Source organism: Ammospiza caudacuta, chromosome 3 (assembly GCF_027887145.1).
Source record: "Ammospiza caudacuta isolate bAmmCau1 chromosome 3, bAmmCau1.pri, whole genome shotgun sequence".
NCBI lineage: Eukaryota > Metazoa > Chordata > Aves > Passeriformes > Passerellidae > Ammospiza > Ammospiza caudacuta.
Genome location: NC_080595.1, coordinates 31,570,407 through 31,589,145, shown reverse-complemented (window position 1 = coordinate 31,589,145; position 18,739 = coordinate 31,570,407). Strand labels below are relative to the sequence as shown.

The 18,739-nt window shown below is 40.4% G+C and overlaps 1 protein-coding gene across 1 annotated transcript in view; it reads left to right on the top strand.

Moving 5' to 3' along the window:
- Positions 1-18,739, top strand: part of PLB1 (phospholipase B1) — a 77,031-nt gene that overhangs the window by 24,649 nt on the left and 33,643 nt on the right. The window contains exons 20-35 of the mRNA XM_058802287.1: positions 266-339; positions 1,836-1,879; positions 2,713-2,821; positions 3,697-3,748; positions 5,580-5,660; positions 7,150-7,215; positions 7,910-8,010; positions 10,714-10,795; positions 11,392-11,496; positions 12,113-12,208; positions 12,693-12,764; positions 13,415-13,474; positions 13,865-13,925; positions 14,649-14,707; positions 16,499-16,566; positions 17,515-17,558. Coding sequence (XP_058658270.1) covers positions 266-339; positions 1,836-1,879; positions 2,713-2,821; positions 3,697-3,748; positions 5,580-5,660; positions 7,150-7,215; positions 7,910-8,010; positions 10,714-10,795; positions 11,392-11,496; positions 12,113-12,208; positions 12,693-12,764; positions 13,415-13,474; positions 13,865-13,925; positions 14,649-14,707; positions 16,499-16,566; positions 17,515-17,558 — 1,174 coding nt within the window. The remainder of the gene's footprint in view (positions 1-265; positions 340-1,835; positions 1,880-2,712; positions 2,822-3,696; positions 3,749-5,579; positions 5,661-7,149; positions 7,216-7,909; positions 8,011-10,713; positions 10,796-11,391; positions 11,497-12,112; positions 12,209-12,692; positions 12,765-13,414; positions 13,475-13,864; positions 13,926-14,648; positions 14,708-16,498; positions 16,567-17,514; positions 17,559-18,739) is intronic.

The window sequence follows — 18,739 nt, the reverse complement described above, 5'->3', positions numbered from 1 at the left end:
TAGTATTTTGAACATTCTCAAGTAATTTTCCCCCACTTGATCTAATAATGAAGTTGATAGAAGAGGGTAATTCACTGGAGTAGAGTTAAAATACCTACCTAGTTAAAAGCCTTGAACTTCTTGAGAACAGGAATTTGTTCTGTTTTGGGAAGATGACATAGCTTGCTTCATTAATATGCTTTTAAGTTACTCTCAGTAGGATCACTCAGAGAACTAGTTACTGTAGCAATGCTTATTTTCTGAAGGTGAACTCTTTTTCCTCCAGGCAGGTAATGGGGCAGGATCCAGACCCCATGATGTTCTGGATGTCCTGACTCAGTACCGAGGTCTGTCTTGGAGGTGAGTCCCAGAAATCTTCTCCTCAGTGGGAGAGAATCCATTTTCTCCAGTTTTGATCAATATAGTTGGTTTTGTAGCAAATGAAGGCTTGTGGAAACTGGATTTGATGTCACGTTTTGCATGACAGGACATGGCTGTACTCTTGTTAAAGAAAATACTCCAACTAGTGGTTATCTAGAGTACCAGTGGTGTCTAGAGAGTTATCTAGCATGGCTGGAACAGACCTGGGTACATTGAAAAATGGGGTCCTTGTTAAGTTCTTTTTCAGTCTCATGATTGTAGGAGACCCTGGAACATGGTCTTCTAAACTCCATTGCCATTGCAACACTTGCTCATTCTGCATTTCTGTCCCTGCTCTTTCTGTACCCTGTCTGCTCTTGCCCAGTGTGGCCCACATCACCCATTTGTCTTATTTAAAATTGGTAGTCAACAAAAAAAAATTTCTGCTGTTGTTTCATATGCAGTATCTCTTTCCTTGATCCTTTCCCAGTATTGCTTACATCATGGAGAACAGTTTATCAATTATGATCAATACAGGCTTTTACATATGCAGCATGTTGTTAGACACATCAAAAAGACTGGAGAAAGGCAGTCATGCTCACTTGTGAATCTGCAACTGTATCATTTAATACCAAACTTGTCAGGCTGATCTTCTGTTCATCATTTTTTACCAATCACTGCAACTTTAGAAGAAGTTCAAACACATTCACAGAATCATAGGATGATTTGGGTTGGAAGGTACCTTAAAGATCATCTGGTTCCAACCCCCATGCCATGGGCAGTGCCACTTTTCACTAGACCATGGTGCCACCATCCAGCTTGGCCTCAAGCACTTCCATTTGCACTTCAAATCTGTTCCCAATTAAAGGGTCACTATAGAGATGTTCTAAGTCAAACATTTTATATTTTGATCTTTAATAGAAATCCATTGAGATTTTTTTTTTTGCAACAAGTATGCAAGTAATTTTTTTCAGCATGAAGGAGAATAAAGAGCACGTGAACATAATGGTGAATTTCACCAGTCTAGAAGTATTCTTCCAGTTGAGTGAAATGTGAGTGGCGGGAAGGCAAAGGTATTGATTTTACTTATCACTCTGAAATATATGCTTTTAGAACTTTCTATTTTGGTTAGATGTGTTAACTAAAAATGGAGGCTATGAACATTTTAATAGGTGCAACTGTAGCAAAGGTGGCAGCCTTGAAAAAATCACATTTCTTTCAGCTGGGTTAAAAAATATGCCAAAACACGTGAAAGAGCTGAAAGGAGAGCTGCTGTTCAGGGCTTCTAGTATGACTGTTCTGCTGGAGCTGAGTGTGGAGCTCTGATGTGGTGCCCCCCTGGGCACCCAGGGCGCGGTGGGCTCAGCACAGCCCGCAGCACGCTCTGTACCTGTGCAGTAACCCCAAAAGGGGGCACTCTCCTGCCGTGTCCCTTGCCTTGCCGAGCCCATCGGACCTTAACCAACCCTTTTTCCCCTCTTCTTTCTTCTTAACAGTGTTGGGGGAAATGAAAACATAAGCACAGTTACGACACTACCAAGTAAGTGCCTTTTCTGCAAATTTGATACATATGTGGTGCTGTTTATTATTCAAACACCTAAAAGGAGACAGGAGAAAAGGGTTAAAATTTGTAGTGTGACACAAGCAATCCCTTTGTGTTTAATGTCCACTGAGTAAAAGTTGTTTAGCAGCCAGGCTGTAATATGCTGTGCATGACTTAACTATGTGTTTTGTAATTCCTAGGTTTTGGTTGTTTCAGTATTCTTCTGTTGGTTATACTTCTGTCTAAAATGTGTTTGGTCACAGATGAATCAAAGGTCTTCGCTCATAGCCTAAAGAAACTATTTTGACTATATGGGAAAGTTGTTTTAGGCAGGAGCAGAATCACATTACAAGATCAGATTTTACATGCTTTTCAAAGGTCAGGATATTTTAGATCTGAGGTGTTTGTAAGGCTGGTTTGTAACCTAAGATCTAGAAGGGAATCTGGGGTCTTTGGGGTTAATACATCTGGGACCATCAGGCTAAAGGATTTGATTCCAACCTGTCTGCAGTTAGAGCATGATGACATGAGGTTCTCCTGCCTGAGTATATGGTTACCCAGCCTTGCTTGCCAGGCAAAATGGCATTGCTAGCCAAGATGGTTGTGTTAGGTCATGAGATATCTGAGTTCATGAAATTCTGAAATCTTGAAGGCAGGGAAATGGTTGTATGGTGATGAATCTCCATGTTTATTATATTTAAATGTTGAATTTTTTTTAATAGCTATCTTCTAAAGCTTTTTAATGGTCTTTTACTAAAATCTAACCTTTATTGCCTCATTTGTTACTTGCTGCAAAAAACAATATTTCAGGGTGCTGTCTCTTTCTGCAGATATTCTCCGTGAGTTCAACCCATCCTTGGTAGGGTATTCCATTGGCACTGGAACACAGAATTCAAAAAATGCCTCATTAAACCAAGCTGTGGCTGGAGCTCATGCAGAGTAAGAGGAAAACTTTTAATTTTAATAGGAATTTGATTTTTTCTATAAAATTCCTTGTTACTAAAATGGCCCAAATCCTGGAATTTGGCAGAAGCACAGTAAGTCTAATAGGCAAATATTTTTAATCCTAACAATAGCATGAAGTCCAAGATACGTGATGAGGAATTTGACAAGGACTAGAAACACTGCAAATAAATTAGCAACAAAAGCAATACTTTCTCTGACATTTTCAGCCAAGAAAGCCACAGCATTTTACAGGCACTACTCAGAAAGCTGTCCTGTTGTGAGTCAGACAAAAGATATCTCCACTTTATAGGAAGTATATTCAAACCCTCTTGTCATCAGGACCAAGAGTTTGTGTAGAGAATGAGAAAGTTGTGGATTGTTTAATTCCTGGTCCGCCAGAGCTGGGAATTAACTAGAGATCACCATGCAACCTCTTCAGTGCAATTCATATCCTATTTTTTTCCCACTGGTAACTGTTCTTATAAGACCTACTTCGGTGCCTTGAGGCTGTATAATAACATTGGTATGAGCACAGACACTTCAGAGCTATATCTGTTGATAGCATCTGTCTGATGGTGGGAAGAGTGCATTTTCTGTATACGTGGTAAAAGAGTAACTATGCAGCATTTGCAAAGTAGCCCAATGCCTGTCGGATGCTAATTATTTTATTTTTTCCATCACTGTCTCAAAACATAGCCTTTGTTTGCTATGTCATATATTCCATTCAATGAAAATTGGACTTTCTTTGGAGTTTTTTGGTTTTTGATGTCCATTAGTCAGCTTTCCTCTTTGCCTTGTTACCTATGCAGGATTCTTTCTTTAAATTTTTATTAATGCATTTTATGATTTTATTTTTCTTTTATTTTTAGGGATGTTCCTGCACAGGTTAGGAGACTGGTGGACCTCATGATGAATGATTCTGTGAGTTCAACATGTCATGAATATCTTTAGAATGAAGTGACATAGCATCATTAGTTTCTACAGCATAAAACTTCCCAGTGCAGAGTGTGAGTTCAGCACAAAATAATCTATAGCTTAGTCTTAAATGAATTTCTGCCAGTATATGATAGCTACTATCAAGCCCAGGTAATTGTAACCTTTCCATCATTTTTACTGGAAGTGGCTGTAAATGCAGGGCTGTTGCTTCTGCTTCCAACCTGTGTCACCCTGTAAGATAACAGAACCCTTTCTCTGTGAGGATTTTGCTGTGGTGCTGTTAATTATCCTGTAAGCAAGTGGTTTTTCCAGAAAAAATGATACATGCTAGGATGTTGAGGGCAAGCTTTTCAAGTAGCAAATTGTGTGGAGTGAGCATGTGAAGTTAGGAAGGGACTTGTTTTCTAAAAAAACAAATTAGTCCCTTCTTTCATCTAGTCAGCAGCTGATTTTTGAGGTACACATTCATTGTTACAAATTATTTGATTAATACACATTGTAAAATACACATTAGGTTGAGAATTGCTTGCATATTTCTCACCTCAGCTCGTACTTTGAATGTTTGCTATTTGTAATTTGACAAATATGCTATGCAATTAGTGACCTAAGTTACACTATAATAGTTTGGCTTTCCAATGGTGTAGCTGGAAAGCAGCCAAAAAGCCTTCAAGATATCTATGTGCATGTTTAGTGTAAATACTCTGGTGTGTACATATTGGCAAAAATATTTGCAGTACCTTCCTTCTTGGTTCACTTTCTTGTAAACAAGATTTCCATCTGATATGAGATTAAAAGGAGCACCAACTAACGATGAACGGTTGGATGGTTTTCAGTCAAAGTTTCTAAACACTACTCTGCCAAATTTATTGCCCTGAGAATGTTAACAGAAACGTATGGAAATATCTTTTATTTATGTAATAATTGCTTTTATATAACTAGTGAAGTTCCTTCTGATGAGAAAGCCTGCTTGTGGTGGAGATCATATATCTTTGATTTAAGAGATCTTTTTTACTGTCACTTTTGAAAACACTTGTTGAGTGCAGAAGGCAGTTTCTCCCTCTATTTGGTTCTGAGACTTAAACTACTGAACAGTGTGTTTACTAGCAGAGATACGTTGACTCCAGCCTTTGAAAAAGGAGGCTGATGCACTATTGGTGCTTTTCTTACTGGTGCTTTGCACTGAAATTAAAGCATTAGAATATTGAGCACAACATCCACAACATGCTACTAAGCATATTTGAGCCTTTCCTCAAAGCTAAGAAGGGGTTTATTTACTGTAGCATAATTACCTTGATTTAGCTAGCTATCCCTTTGCAAAGTCCTTGTTTCTCAAGAAGTGCTGCAATATTTTGCCATTATTGTTAGATTGAGTTAATATTGTCCCACTGTTCTTTGCAGTTTATCTGTGAGCAAGTCTGAAATATGTTGTCCCCCAGAGTTTACCAGCAGGAAAGCTGCATTATTTATCACACAGTAAAACACATACCATAATTTTTGTATGAAGATATATTTCTAGGACTGCAGGAAGAGTCACTCTGTATGCACAAGATATTACTAAGAAAAGCATACATATAGGTTTTGAGCAACACCTTACTGAAGCAAATAATTTGATGCCATTGATATTGTAATTTTGGTTTAGATCACAGCAGTTTCTACATCTTCAGTCATGACTACAAACTTGTTTCTGTTGTGGATGCCTAGGGAACGATAGCCACGTACTCTGAAAATGGGAAATTTGTATTTAGTATGTTGCTGGCATCTCCCTCCTTTTCTTTTTTTAATTAAACACTTCTGTTCCATCTCTTTCTCTGTGTAGAGAATAGATTTTCAGAATGACTGGAAGCTCATAACACTTTTCATAGGAGGAAATGACCTCTGCAGTGTCTGCGAGAATCCAGTAAGTTCCCTGCAGCAGGAGCTGGGCCAGTCAAGCCACGAGGTCTTTATGCATTGCTGGGGGTGAGAGGGAGGAGCTCGGGGGGTGAGACCAAAAACTTGTGCAGCTCTGGAATGCAACTGTGCTGAGACCTTCAGGTTCCTCAGCATAGTGTTAGAGATGCCTTTAGAACACCTGTAAATGACATAATTGTTGAGACCTTGTTTTGCTGCTAGCTAGGATAACTTTTTGTTGCATAGTGACTTTACCTCCTGTAGATAAAATGCCAAGTGTTTTTTACTCCTCTTTGCCTTGTCACACTCCTTAGTCTTACTTGGTACTCTCAATATTTTCAGTGCTATGGGAAATGCCAGCTCATGCTAATTCTATGATATATAATGTAGTATATATATATATATATATATATATTTAAAAAACATGCATACATCTAGCCTTTGGTATGTGTGATTGTAGGGGAGGTGAAAGGCTGTGGCAGACTCCTCACTTAGTGGTGAGGATTACCTACTCACAGGCAGTTGAGCACATACTTGTCATCCTTCATGATTAATTTTGGATGAGGAAGAACAGCAAAGCAGCACAGTAAGATGGTTATAAAACAAGGAAGGAGGAAATTAAGCATTCCTACCTTCTGCTGTCAACCCAAACACAAAGTGCTTGTTCACATGATGGGTGGGTGGCAAGGAGAGCGTGTGTGCATCCAAGGATCACAACAATCTTTGTGTGGCACAAGTACAAATAGTGCCAACCACAGAACTCTTGCTGAGCTGTGACTTAGGAAATGAATAAGGGATCTGAGCTGTCTGCTTCTATAGAGTAGGCAAGTGGGGCTCTCAATCAACTTCTGCGTGAAATTAAATGAGACAGAAAAAAGGCTGAAAATAAGGCATTTCTCATAAGAAAGTTTATGTGACTGTTGTAGTCCCACAAGTGAAAAAATAAGTGCTGGATTACTTAAGACAATGAAGTTAGAGTGTTTACACCATTAAAATGGATCAAGGAAATTTTAGCACTGAAAGACAAGTATATGAAGTGATTTCATTCCCAGCTAAACACATAAGTTTTGCCAGTCATTATTTGTGGCAGGCAAGGAGCATATGGGAGACATGTTCTAATATTCCATACAGCAAAAATTAACTTGCTTTTACACCAACTATTCTCTCCCATATATATGGCCCCTGTTAATGAGTTGTTAGCTGAGCTTTTAAGACCAGCCCAAGCAAGCCTAGGAATTGAGGATGTTGTGATGTTTGATAAAACCCTGTGAATTTTCATCCTCATTGATATCCAGTGGCTGCTAGTTCTTTTCTTGCTAGTGAGATAGCTATGATGGGAAGGAAGAAAAGCAGAGACAGGATCATTTTGCCTATGACTCTGTTACTTTTGACTCAAGAGTTAGAAACATAAACACTACTGTGAGAGACTCCAGCTAGTCATTCTTGTCCCTGCCTGAGTAAACTAATAATAAAATACAACCCTCTTGCTTTAACAGGTACGCTATTCTCCTGAAAATTACACCTACAATATACAAATAGCTTTGGACTTACTTCACAAAGAGGTAAAACAAACTTTTCTAGTATGTTGGAGCAGGGATTTTCTGTTCTGTTTCTAAGCAGTCACTCATAATTGATTAAGAATTTATTTCCTTGCATTCATCTGCAGAGTACTGCTGTATCCAGAAGTGTTTGCTTACAGGAAAATCTTTGTGAAAGGCAAAAAGAACTGGTGAAGCTTTTTACCAAAGGAATAAGGATGTTCACAGATCTAGCTGATGTGCTGTGGACAAATAATATCAAAAAACATTATAACAATGTGGAGCAAACATTATTAACTGATTGGAAAATGCTTTGCTTGTCTTTAAACTGCAAATAAGTATATTTTTGTGGTCATTAAGAGAGAGATTCTGATATTCCTCATGAAGAATGATGAGAGTACTTGAAGAGTTAGCAGGTGTCTGGGTGTTGCTGAGACCTATAACAATTTGTTTGGACCTTTTTGAAGCCATCATTTTCAAGTGACCAGCTCTCAACCTTTAGAACAGAACTAGGCAGTGCATGCAGGGGCTGTAATTTAGTATTGCTTGTGTTGGGAATTAATTATTGAGAAAGTACTTTGAATACCTCTGTCATAAATAATACACAAGGCTTGAATCAGCAGGCTGCTACCAAGGCCTGCTGTGGCTGTGTAGGGACAAAACCAACACTCTGTTGTGCTGCAGGAGTTTGCTAAGGATTTGTTTGTCCTCTTTGCAGGTTCCACGGGCATATGTGAACCTGGTGACGATGCTTTACATTCCAAAGCTCCGGGAGCTGCATCAATCGAAGAACAATAGCTGCCCAAAGCTGATCATGAGGTCTGCAGATCATTTATGTTACAGCTCTCATTGCTGCTCACAGAGGGCTGCAACATCTTTGTTGCAGTTTTTTCTTAAAGGGAAAAGGATCTCATATTTCAGACTACCAAACATCTTTCCCTGTGCTTGTCCCTACATTTTGGTTTCAGCACAGCACTTAGAAGAAGCTGTCTCTGTATCTGAGCCCTGCTGTTATTGTTTCTTATGAAGGTGCCACTTTTGGCTCCACACTTACCATGCAAGTGAGCTCAAGCCAGAGAAGAGAAAGCTCAGCTGGGCACTCTTTGGTGACCATAGAGAAGACACTAAGATACAAGGTTTTCTGGTTGTGTTTACAGGTTTACTTTTCTGCACTTAAAACTCTCCCTGTCCCTTCTGCAGTTTTCAGTCTCTGTAATCTCATTGCTGATGATTAGTTTTATCTCTAATTAGTGTCTTAAGCAGATGTTTTGGATGCTTCATTGCGCCACCTATTGCTTTGTGGCTCAACAATCCTTTCCAGATCAGTGTTAGTCCACTACTGAGGTGTCAGGCCTGCACCCTGAGTGGACTTCTGGTGACTCAGATGGGATACAGCATTGTCCCCTGGAGTTGCTTCTGGAAAGACTTGCTTGTTTTCAGAAAAGCAAGTCTCTGCTTTTCTGGACAGATGAGGAGAATAACTTTGTCCTGTGGATATAGGCAGCCACTGGTTTTGCAGGAGAGAAGAGATGCAACCCTCTTGCTGTGCCTTCCTTGTGGCTATCAGTGGAAAATTGGGTTTGAAACTCAGGGTGCTGGTACTCCCAGTTGTAGTTCTTTTGAAATTTTTATTTATTTATTTTTACAAAGGTTACTGGATAGAGTACACAGGTACCACAGGTATCTCAAGGCCCTAATCATAGGACAAGGATAGTTAGCAAAGCCTTTAAGATTAGATTGTCTCACAATAGCTGTGATCTTTCCACATTATTTCAGGTGCCATGCTAAATTTCACATTTGCCTGTCTGGCAGCAAGCCAAGTTTACAGGGTGATAAGCAGAGCCCATGTGGGACAACAAATGCCATTCTACTGAGTAGAAGAACCACCCTAAGGAGGATTTTGATCTTGAAAGTCTTTTCTTTTTATTCTGAGAGTAGCAAACAACCTAAAGAGAATATGTGTCTACTAATGTTGCCTAACATGTGTTTGTGGAACTTCTGAAAACACTTTTTAGATTTGTATTGTTCTCATATTGATGCATTGTGGAAGTAAAAGCTTTTGTTAGCTGGTCTCCATTAAGACAAGTTGGGACACAGTAGAGATCTGTGCATATTTTACATATATCAACTGCATCTCTATAGGAGGTATTTCTCTAAGAGCTCTCTCAGGGATGCTTTACTGTGGTCACACTGTCAGGATATTTGAAAAGAGTCCTTCTTCTAATTTGGATTTCTGAAGTAGTGATGAGGCATGCCCAGGAAGATGGAACATCCCAAAAATATCCATGTGCTAGAAAGATCAAAACCTCAGGGGAGGGATAAAGGTGGCCAACATGAGTTCACAGAATCTTAAAATGTCTCAGGTTAGAATGGCTCTCTAAGCATGGAGAATTCTGCATCAGTCCTGGTGATTGTTTTGGTGTTCTACCAGCCTTGCTGTGGTACACACTATAACCTCTGACTCTCAGCTGATTAGAATGAATCTGTGGCAACAAATCTTCCATCTTGAAGGATGCTTGCACAGTTCTGCTGAAGCAAAGCATGTTGCACAAGTGTTCTTGTGAACAGTTTTTTGGGGTGGGTTGGCCCAGGTGCCAGCCAAGCACTCCCACAGCTGCTCATTCACCCCACCCCAGCAATGGGGAGAAAACAAGGACTATGAGCAGGAAAATTCATGGATCAAAATAAAGACCAGGAAGCCACCTGCCAAGTATTGTTGCAGGCAAAACAGACCTGATTTGGGGAACTTAATTGTATTTGTTGTCCATGAGCATAAACATTTAATTATTGATTCTGGTATTGGAAAAATGAATGAACAAAGAAGTTGAACAGTTAAAGCACCTGTCCTCCCTCCTTCTCAGGTTCAACCTTTCTCCAAGCATCTCTCCCCCCACCCTTGTTACTGCTGCAGGGTACACTCAGCCCCTTCAGTCAGGCATGGCTTGGGCTCTGGATCTGGTCTCTCTCTGCCCTCCTTCCTGCTCACTCTTATCCTGTACTCCCACATGAGTCCTACACACATGGGCATCCTGGCTGTGCTTCCAGGATGCCTGTTCTGCCATGGAGCACCTCTTGCTTGTTCCTGCTGTTGTTCTCTCCTCTCTCTCTCTCTCTGGTGTTTTCTGCCCATTCTTAGGTAGATTTTCACAGACTGCACCAGTCTGGCTGAGGGGCTCAGCCATACCCTGTGGTTGATTTGCTGGAGCTGTGTCCAGAACAGGCAGCCCTGGCCCCTCCTCACAGAGATCATTCCTGGTGCTGAAGCCTTGCCATGGGCACACAGTGTGGCTTTTGCTAGCATGGAAGCTTTTCCTCGCTTTCTGTTCATTAATTCATCCCTAATAAATGTGTTTCTGCTCAAGAATTGGGGCTATGAAGAAACTCAGAGGTGAGAGGTAATGCTCTCATTCAATGGCCTTTCAAAGAAATCCCTCTCAGAGCTTTTAATCCTGCTGCTTATCAGCTTGGAAGCAAGGGGGGAAAAGGAAGAGCAAATCTCAGTGCAATGCTCTTATCCCACAGGATGCTGTGCCCTTGTGTCATAAACCCTAAGAACAATTCCAATGAGCTAAAGAAGTTGATCTACTTTAACAGAATGTATCAGGTAAGGCACATTGCATTTGTTAGAAGTTTAATATCATCCTTCTGTTGATCAAGGGACCACAGGTGGGCTAATTTGAAAGTGGGAGACAGTTTCCACTTATTTTAATGATGTATTTGTAGTTGTGATTATAAAAAGTAGGATCAGGATCTTTAAAATTCTTTTTCATTAAACCAACAAAACAGATGAGAAGAATAATTGTTACAGAGCCATAGAAAGTAGAATATGTCAGGGAGACAGGAGTTTTTTGATCAGTTATGTTATTGAAAATCAGGTTAAGTCAAAAAACATGTTAACTCAGGAACAAGTTTTCAGGCACAGTGTGTCAGCCAAACCAAAAACACTTTGGTAGTTCTGGAAGGACATCTTTTTGACAGAAAACCTAATCCCTGAGCAGGCTGCCAGTCCTTGTCAGTCAGGCAGGCATCCCCAGGCTGCCTCTCTGTAAAGAAGCCCGGGATGGGTGTTTCAAAAAGGGTCTGCATTGGCTGCCTGGCACAAGCTGGGAAGGAGGGAGGGGCAGCCCCTGGGTGAGGTGTTCATCTTGATGAGCTGAACACAGAAGAAGGAACCATGACAACTTTTCTTTTACTCTTTAGGAGGGCACCCGCCGGTTAGTGGAGAGTGGAAGGTATGACACAAAGGATGATTTCACTGTGGTTATGCAGCCATTTCTGACTAATATTGAAATGCCAAAAACACAGGTAAAACTAACAAGAAAACCACACCTACATCAAATCCTGGTGCAATGCCACTGACTTGTCAAAATTGTTTTAGTTGTAAATGTAGCTAGCAGTTTCCTGACATAGTAATTAATTATTATATTCAGTTACCATCCAAAATTGCAAGAAATGTTTATGGAATATGAGATACTGGGCAACAGGAGTACAGACCTTGATTTGGGGCACTGCAATTGGACAGCCATGAAGTAGATATTTTAGGTCAAAATCTTCATCAGGAAGCACTTGCTCTACATTCCCTATACATCAAGTCCTTTACAGTACTTTGGTAAATGACCTTTGGTAAGAAAACCCATATGTTTCAAAGCACTGTAATGTATAAATGTCAGGGGAAATAAAGAAATTGATATCTCTGCCCAGATATTCTGTACTCAGAGTCACAGTGTATTCCTTATTACTTTGGGAATAGTGTATTAAAGAGTTTTAAAAGGCTTCTTAGTTCTGAGTTACTAACTTTCCCTGGCCTGGTTTAATTCTGTTTGCCTCAGAGGCCTTGTTATCTCACTGGAGGAGAGAAGACAAAACACATAGCTTGTTGCGTATTTGCTGCCTCTGTAAAAGCACCGATCTTGTTTTCTAGGAGGGGTGGCCAGATGAATCATATTTTGCCCCAGATTGTTTCCACTTCAGCCAAAAGACTCATTCCCAGGCTGCACGTGCTTTGTGGAACAACATGGTAAGATTTTTTAGAGGTTGTGTTGCTCTCTCCTTGTTCACTTCATCCTGCCCTTGGCAGCAAAAATGCCCCACAGATCTACTAGGTAGCCATATCTCTTCTGAATTGTGTTTACAAAGGAAAAGAGTGATCATATGAAGAAAGACCACCTGAACTGTTAGCCCAGTCATATCAAACCAGTAAATCTCGGGGTGTGTTAAAGCTGGGTATGTTCAGGCTGTGTCTCCTGGGAAGATGACACCTGTCAGGCACAATGACCAGCAGGCCACATTCCAGGTGTGTGGGAAGTAGCCTCTTCAGCACACAAGGAAACAGTGCATGGGCAGCTGCCAGCAGTGGTGCTGTGCCCTGCAGTTGTCTTGCTGTGCCCTGCAGTTGTCCTGCTGTGCTGCAGAGGTGGTTTCCAATAACTGGCAGCACAGCATCACCCATTTCTCTCTGGTACTCATCTGCTTTTCCTCTGTGCATCCCCTTTTCCCCCCAGCTGGAGCCTGTAGGGCAGAAGACAGAGAGTCAGAAGATAGATGATGAGCTTGTCCTCAAATGTCCATCTGAGGTAAGTTACAAGGCTGTCTGTGTTTTTGTGGAGGTGCTGGGAGTGGCTGGGGGTCTGTGGGAGCCTTTACCCAGTGCCTGGAGCTCTGGCTCTGTGAGGGTGATCTGCTCCTCCTCCCACACTTTGTGCCAGTGCCACCAAGAGCAACATGAGAGCTCACCCAGGAGAGGATGGAGGGCAAACAGGAGTCAGCTTCCTCAGAGTCACACATCACAGCTGGCCAGAACACAAGGGAAGGGTGTTTGGCCTACCTGAGATCATCAAGTATCCACACTGAATGGCAGAGCTTCAGTGGAGGGAAACAGAGCAGTGTTGGTACCAGTCAGGATAGCTCTGCAGGATTAACTGGGAATACCTTGTGGGGGGGCCACAAGCTTCTTGTGAGACACACACAATGGGGTCCTGAGAGTATTCTCTAACTTCTGTTTTAAAAATATAACCCAGATTTACACTGTTGCTATACAGATTTTTAAAAGGCCTTTCATTTATTTATTTATTCACTTATTAATTTATTTATTTTGAATCCCTCTGTTTTATTTTTATCAAGCTGCTAATCATCTACAGACATCTGAGAGCCAAAGTTTGGGGAATGGAAATCTCCATGTGTTCCTCTGTTGCTTTGCATTGATTCAGATTGCCTTGTTTTGTAGGCTGAGCCATTCCTGAGGACATACAAGAACAGTAATTACACATACCCTAACCAAACTGCAGTAAGTGTCAGCATCACCATCCCATATGTTCCTGTATGGTAACCAAATGAGTTATGTTCTGCAGCACAGGGGAAATCAGTCTTTGGCCAGAGGGGCTTGGGGTGCTGAGTGCATGGCACAGAGCAGTGAAGTACTCCCTGAGTTAGACAAAATGCATCAGAAAACACCTGTAAGAACACGTGCTCAAACAGCACTGCTATCAGTACAGGGTGCTGCACTCTTCTGAGCAATACTGAACATGACTATTGAGTTGAGCAACCAAGACCTGTCTAGTTAATTAGAGGCTGAAGAGGCTCTGGTTTATCCACCTGGCCTCTGCTGGGAAGATCCTAGTTTCTGCTGACTGTATTTGCTAGCCAAGTGCTCTTCACCTTTCTTTTTTCTCTTTAGAATTATGGAAGCCATCTGCCGTGTGAGGATAGGTCTCCATCCTCCCCTCCTGCAACTTCAGGTAGTCTTGCCTGCTTTATGTTAAGAGATTGAATTACCTTCAGCTGTCCTTCAAGATGGATGTTAATTTTTGGTTGAAATGGTTGCTGGACTGTGAAAAACATTGCCCAGAGAGGATGTCATGTTTTTCAGCAGATGCTTAACAGATACAATGCCACACTGTCCTGCAAGGTAGCATCCTGAATAAGTAGCTTCACTGAACTAACTGACAGTGGAGGACTTCAACATAACTTATGATGAAATCCAGATTTGAGTGCTGACATAGCTTATAAGCTATTCCACCTAAATGTCATGGAAAGAAACTGGAAACACAGCTTCATTCATGTTAGTCTGGAATTTAGCAATATTCGATTTTTCAAATAACTTCATATTGTCTTTTCCTTAGTCTTTTGAAGTCTTTAGTGTGCTGCTCCTGCTTTGTGTAATTCTGCATTGTTTTACCTTCACTTTGGTGCTGGATATTGTTTGCCACCTATTGTTATTTGCTCCTTGCTCTCCTGTCTTTTTGGTAGCAATGTTAACCATTGAAGTACTGAATAATATGCATTTGTTGGTGCTACAATCACAGGAGATGAGCTGGAAAGAACTTCTAACTTATCACTTGGGTATTGCAAAAACAATGTGACAGAGCATCACAATGACAATGGAATATTTCACATACACAATAGAGGAAAAAAAATACCTATTTCCTAACCAGGTTCTACTGTACCTGTTTCCTTTGCAGTGCACTCCCTAAAGCCAGCTGATGTGAAAGTTGTAGCAGCCCTTGGGGATTCTTTGACGGTGAGAAGAAAGTGTTTTTACTGTTCTCCTGGTAAAACTATAAACATGTGCCTGCTCAGGTGGAGGGGAAATAGCTGTGGTACCCAGAACCAAAGATCTGTTGATTCATGGATTATAATAGATCTAGCAGCCAGATTAAGAAAGTAGGTGTCAGTCTTCCAATGCTCCATTTCCTCCACACATCTATTCACATGCTTTTGAACTTGAGCAAAAACACAGGCAACTTTAAAGAGGTGCCTAGGTATTCTGCTGGCTTGGAGGCAGAAGAGATCAGATATTGTTGAAATTAATGGGATATAGCGCAAGGCTTAGGTTACTGTGCTTTTCAAAGTTTTTTTCTGCATAAGAATCAACTGATGAGCCTGTTTTTCAGCCTCAGTTCTTTCAGGAACAGAATGCAGCTAAATGGTTTTGGATAATAGCATTTTAATAATTTTAGCATTAGTGAAATAAGGAAGTATGGTGTGAGAGCCCTCTGACTAAATGCCCTTCAAAAGATATTCAGTCATTTTATTGTGCCTGTTTTAACTCTTAACTGGCTTCTTGATCATGATACAATTCTTGCTGCTGATGATTATTTTTGGTGGTCAAGAAGGAATGTGTTTCAAAATCCAGACATCCTATATTACAGTTATGACTTTCATATTGGTCAAAGATTGAAATCCTACAACTAGTCAAAGGAAACACTAGACAGAAGGATGTAATGGGAGCATAGGTTTCTCTGAATCTGAGCCTTAACAACAAACACATTGTGTGTACAAACCGTGAGCCCTTTACAACTCTCTGGCAGACATGGTGCTACAACTCCTACACACAGGAGGCTACTGAAATAAATAGAAGCATTTTGATGTAAACCTGCAGTATTAATAAAAGAAATACATTCTGTATATGGTCATGGTTGCTGCATTGTAATATCTAGGGCCCTGCAGTGTTTCTTCTTCTAAGTATAGACTGTAGGAGCTGGGAATAGAATCTGCTTTCGTAGAACATGCAGTGGTGTATTGCTGTCTTAGAGCTGCACTTGGCTTGTACATAGTTATTCTGAGCACCAATCTCCATTTATTTCAAGGAAGTTTATACATAGAAGGAAATGTAGTGTTGTGGTTTAATCTAAGGTAGCAGCAAATAGGCTGCTTAGTACTGTACTCAAGTACTAACATGCACTTAGGTTTAGAATGAAATTATACAATCACAGCTGTCAGGAACTCTGCTGATGAATTCTATTTTATGAGGGGTGTAGTTGCTAGCTTGCCTCTTTCTTTGGGGTAAGTGTAGAGAGTGCTTCCTCCTTGCTCCTGTTCTGCTGTAAATCTTTCAATTTAGCACAATGGTTTTCAAACTGGTATGTATGAATTATGGTGCTCCGTTCTGATACATGCTTCTTTTCTCTGCTGAGTTCATGTAGTGTTTCATATCATTAGCCATTTTGTGTGTTTGATTGAGATGTTTTCATCACTGTTGACTAATGCAACTGTAAAAGAGTTATTTGGCTCATGTAGACCCATGTCTATGTTCCACAGCTCCATCATACATTTTGTGTCATGTATACAATGTGATTCTTTTAAATAATTTTGAAAGGTATTGTTGTATCCTTCAGGATAAAGGTTTGGAAAAAGTCAGGCACGTTTTAAAGCTTTGGAAGACATCCACTCAATTAAAAAGTAAATTAAAAAACTATGTAATTCTATTTAAATTAGTAAATTGTATTTGTTTATGTACTTGTACTACTAGTTACTATTGCATTAGTAATTGTGCTTTAATTTCATCTGGTTAATGAAAAACTATGTCCAGGCTGGTTCAGGAATTGCCTCAGATACCCTCCAGGATGTGGTCACTCAATACCGGGGACTGTCTTGGAGGTAAGTCCTCAGCCAAGGTGATGAAGAGATGTGTTTTGGGTCTTTCAGCTGTCAGAAAGCTGAAAAAAAGGTTACTTCTCAGGGTAGCACTTCTTGAAGGTGTATCAAGATTTTGTCATAAGGGGAGCTTTACAGAAAATGTTTTCAACAATTTAAGCAATCTTTTTGATCTCTCTCATGCTTTCATTTTTGGCTGCCTGCAACAGTTTGTATTTATATGTTGGGATGTCAGGTTGGAAATCTACAAAACAAGTCAGAACTGGTTGGTTTTAGGACTTCTTCTCAAAGTTTTCTATTTCTGAACTTTTGTAGTGTCATGGAAAATAGTTTGTTTGGCCAGAGAGCTTTTGCCACATATAGCAGCACACAGTCATAAAAGACTAAATTGTTTTGCTGTTGTGGTGTAGTTCTGTTGATATTGACTGAAGCAGTTCTGTGTAAGCTGGAGCATGGCCTCAGTATGTCCTGTCAGCACAGAACCTGGAGAAATATATCCCTGTGCAGAAAGCAGGAGGAGTGAGGAGCTACTGCTGAAGTTCTCTTGTCACTCAAGGGTTGTCTGTGTTTGGTGTTGCCTTAGAGGGGCTTCATGAGGCTGGGGTAGGCCTCAAAGGTGACCTTCTAGTCTGCAGTACTTAAGTATGAATTAAGCATTTGAGTATGAAGCTATGTCAGACATTTTTCTGCCACTTGATAAAAGATTGACTGTATCCCTGTACATCTGCAAGAGCAGTAAATCTTTCTGACAAGTATCTTCACCACTGAAACCTTACCTGTTCTCCCCAATAGCACTTCCACTTCTGCTGTCTCCATGGATTCTGATAGAATGATAGTTACCAAATTAATAACCCTTTGCTTTTCCCCATGATGTGTGGCAGGTTTTCACTTTGTTTGTTGCTTGTGTCCAGATAAGAGGTGAGTGACTGGGATTTTTCTTTCTCATTTTAGTATCGGAGGAGATGAATCGTTGGAGAATGTGACTACTCTACCTAGTAAGTAAATGCTTTGCTAGATATAAATGGCAAGATTGACGAGATGCAGGGGACTAATTTCTGATAGATTTATAGAGAGCTTATAAGTATCTCAAAGCTGCTTAATGTAATTAACAAGAACCTTTACAAGAAACAGTATGCTACAATTAAAAAATAAAAGGTTGCCTTCATCAGTGAAGATGAGAACAGATAGAAATTCCCTTACTTTCTTTTCCCTCTCCCTTTTCAATTCTTTGGTGAGTATTATTTGAATTTTTAAATAACCTTGCTATGTCCTTGGTCATGATGTACTTTACATTTGCTTTTAATAAATATTGTATCACAATTTTCCAAAATAAATATTTGCATAGGGTAGGCCTCTTTGGTAAATAAAGCTGCCTACTCATACATGTAACCTGAAGGGAATAATTTTAAATTTCTCTTCACTGAAACTTGCAACTTTACATAGCTCAGGCTATTGCTAATGTAGAGCCACATGACTTTCAGTTTGGATCAGCTGTAGTAATAAACTTCCATTCGAAGAGGGCCAGTAAACTGTTCTTTTGTGTGTTGACCATTATTTTAAGCAGAATGTAACAGGAATATAATTGGAATAAGCAATTAATTGATTAATTGAGTCCCATTACATTTGATAAAAGCCCTCACTAAAATGTGGTTAAACTCGGTCTTTGAGATTGAAGTAGATTTTATAATTTACAATGTGGCCATGTTCACTCTCAGCTGTAAGTTACTCTGCCAACTTCCTTTTGGAAACTACTATGGAGAACGTGGTGTAACTTCATCAGAGCCATGCACCTGAAGCTTTGTTCTTTACATTTGTCAGTAGTATGAGATTTTGCACAGCAGTGAAGCAGACCCAGATGCTTCAGCTGAAAACCAGCTCCAGCTGGGCGGAAGGACCCTTCACACTCACTTCACAAAGTCAACATCATGTGACTGATAATTTTGTTTTAGGCTTTAACCACTACAAAATGAGAGAGAACTGTACACTGTACTCCCTAATTCTGCTCATCTTATCTGCTGGTGCCAGTGCAGGGCACTGCAAGCACGCTGCTGTCTGAGTCACTGCAGTGGTGACCCCTCTCCCCACCGCTTGGTGAATCCATCAAAGTTGACCGGCAGCAGCTGTCCTGTCAGAGAGCAAAACTGTGTCAGTGCTGGTGTGTTTTTCTAGTCCCTGC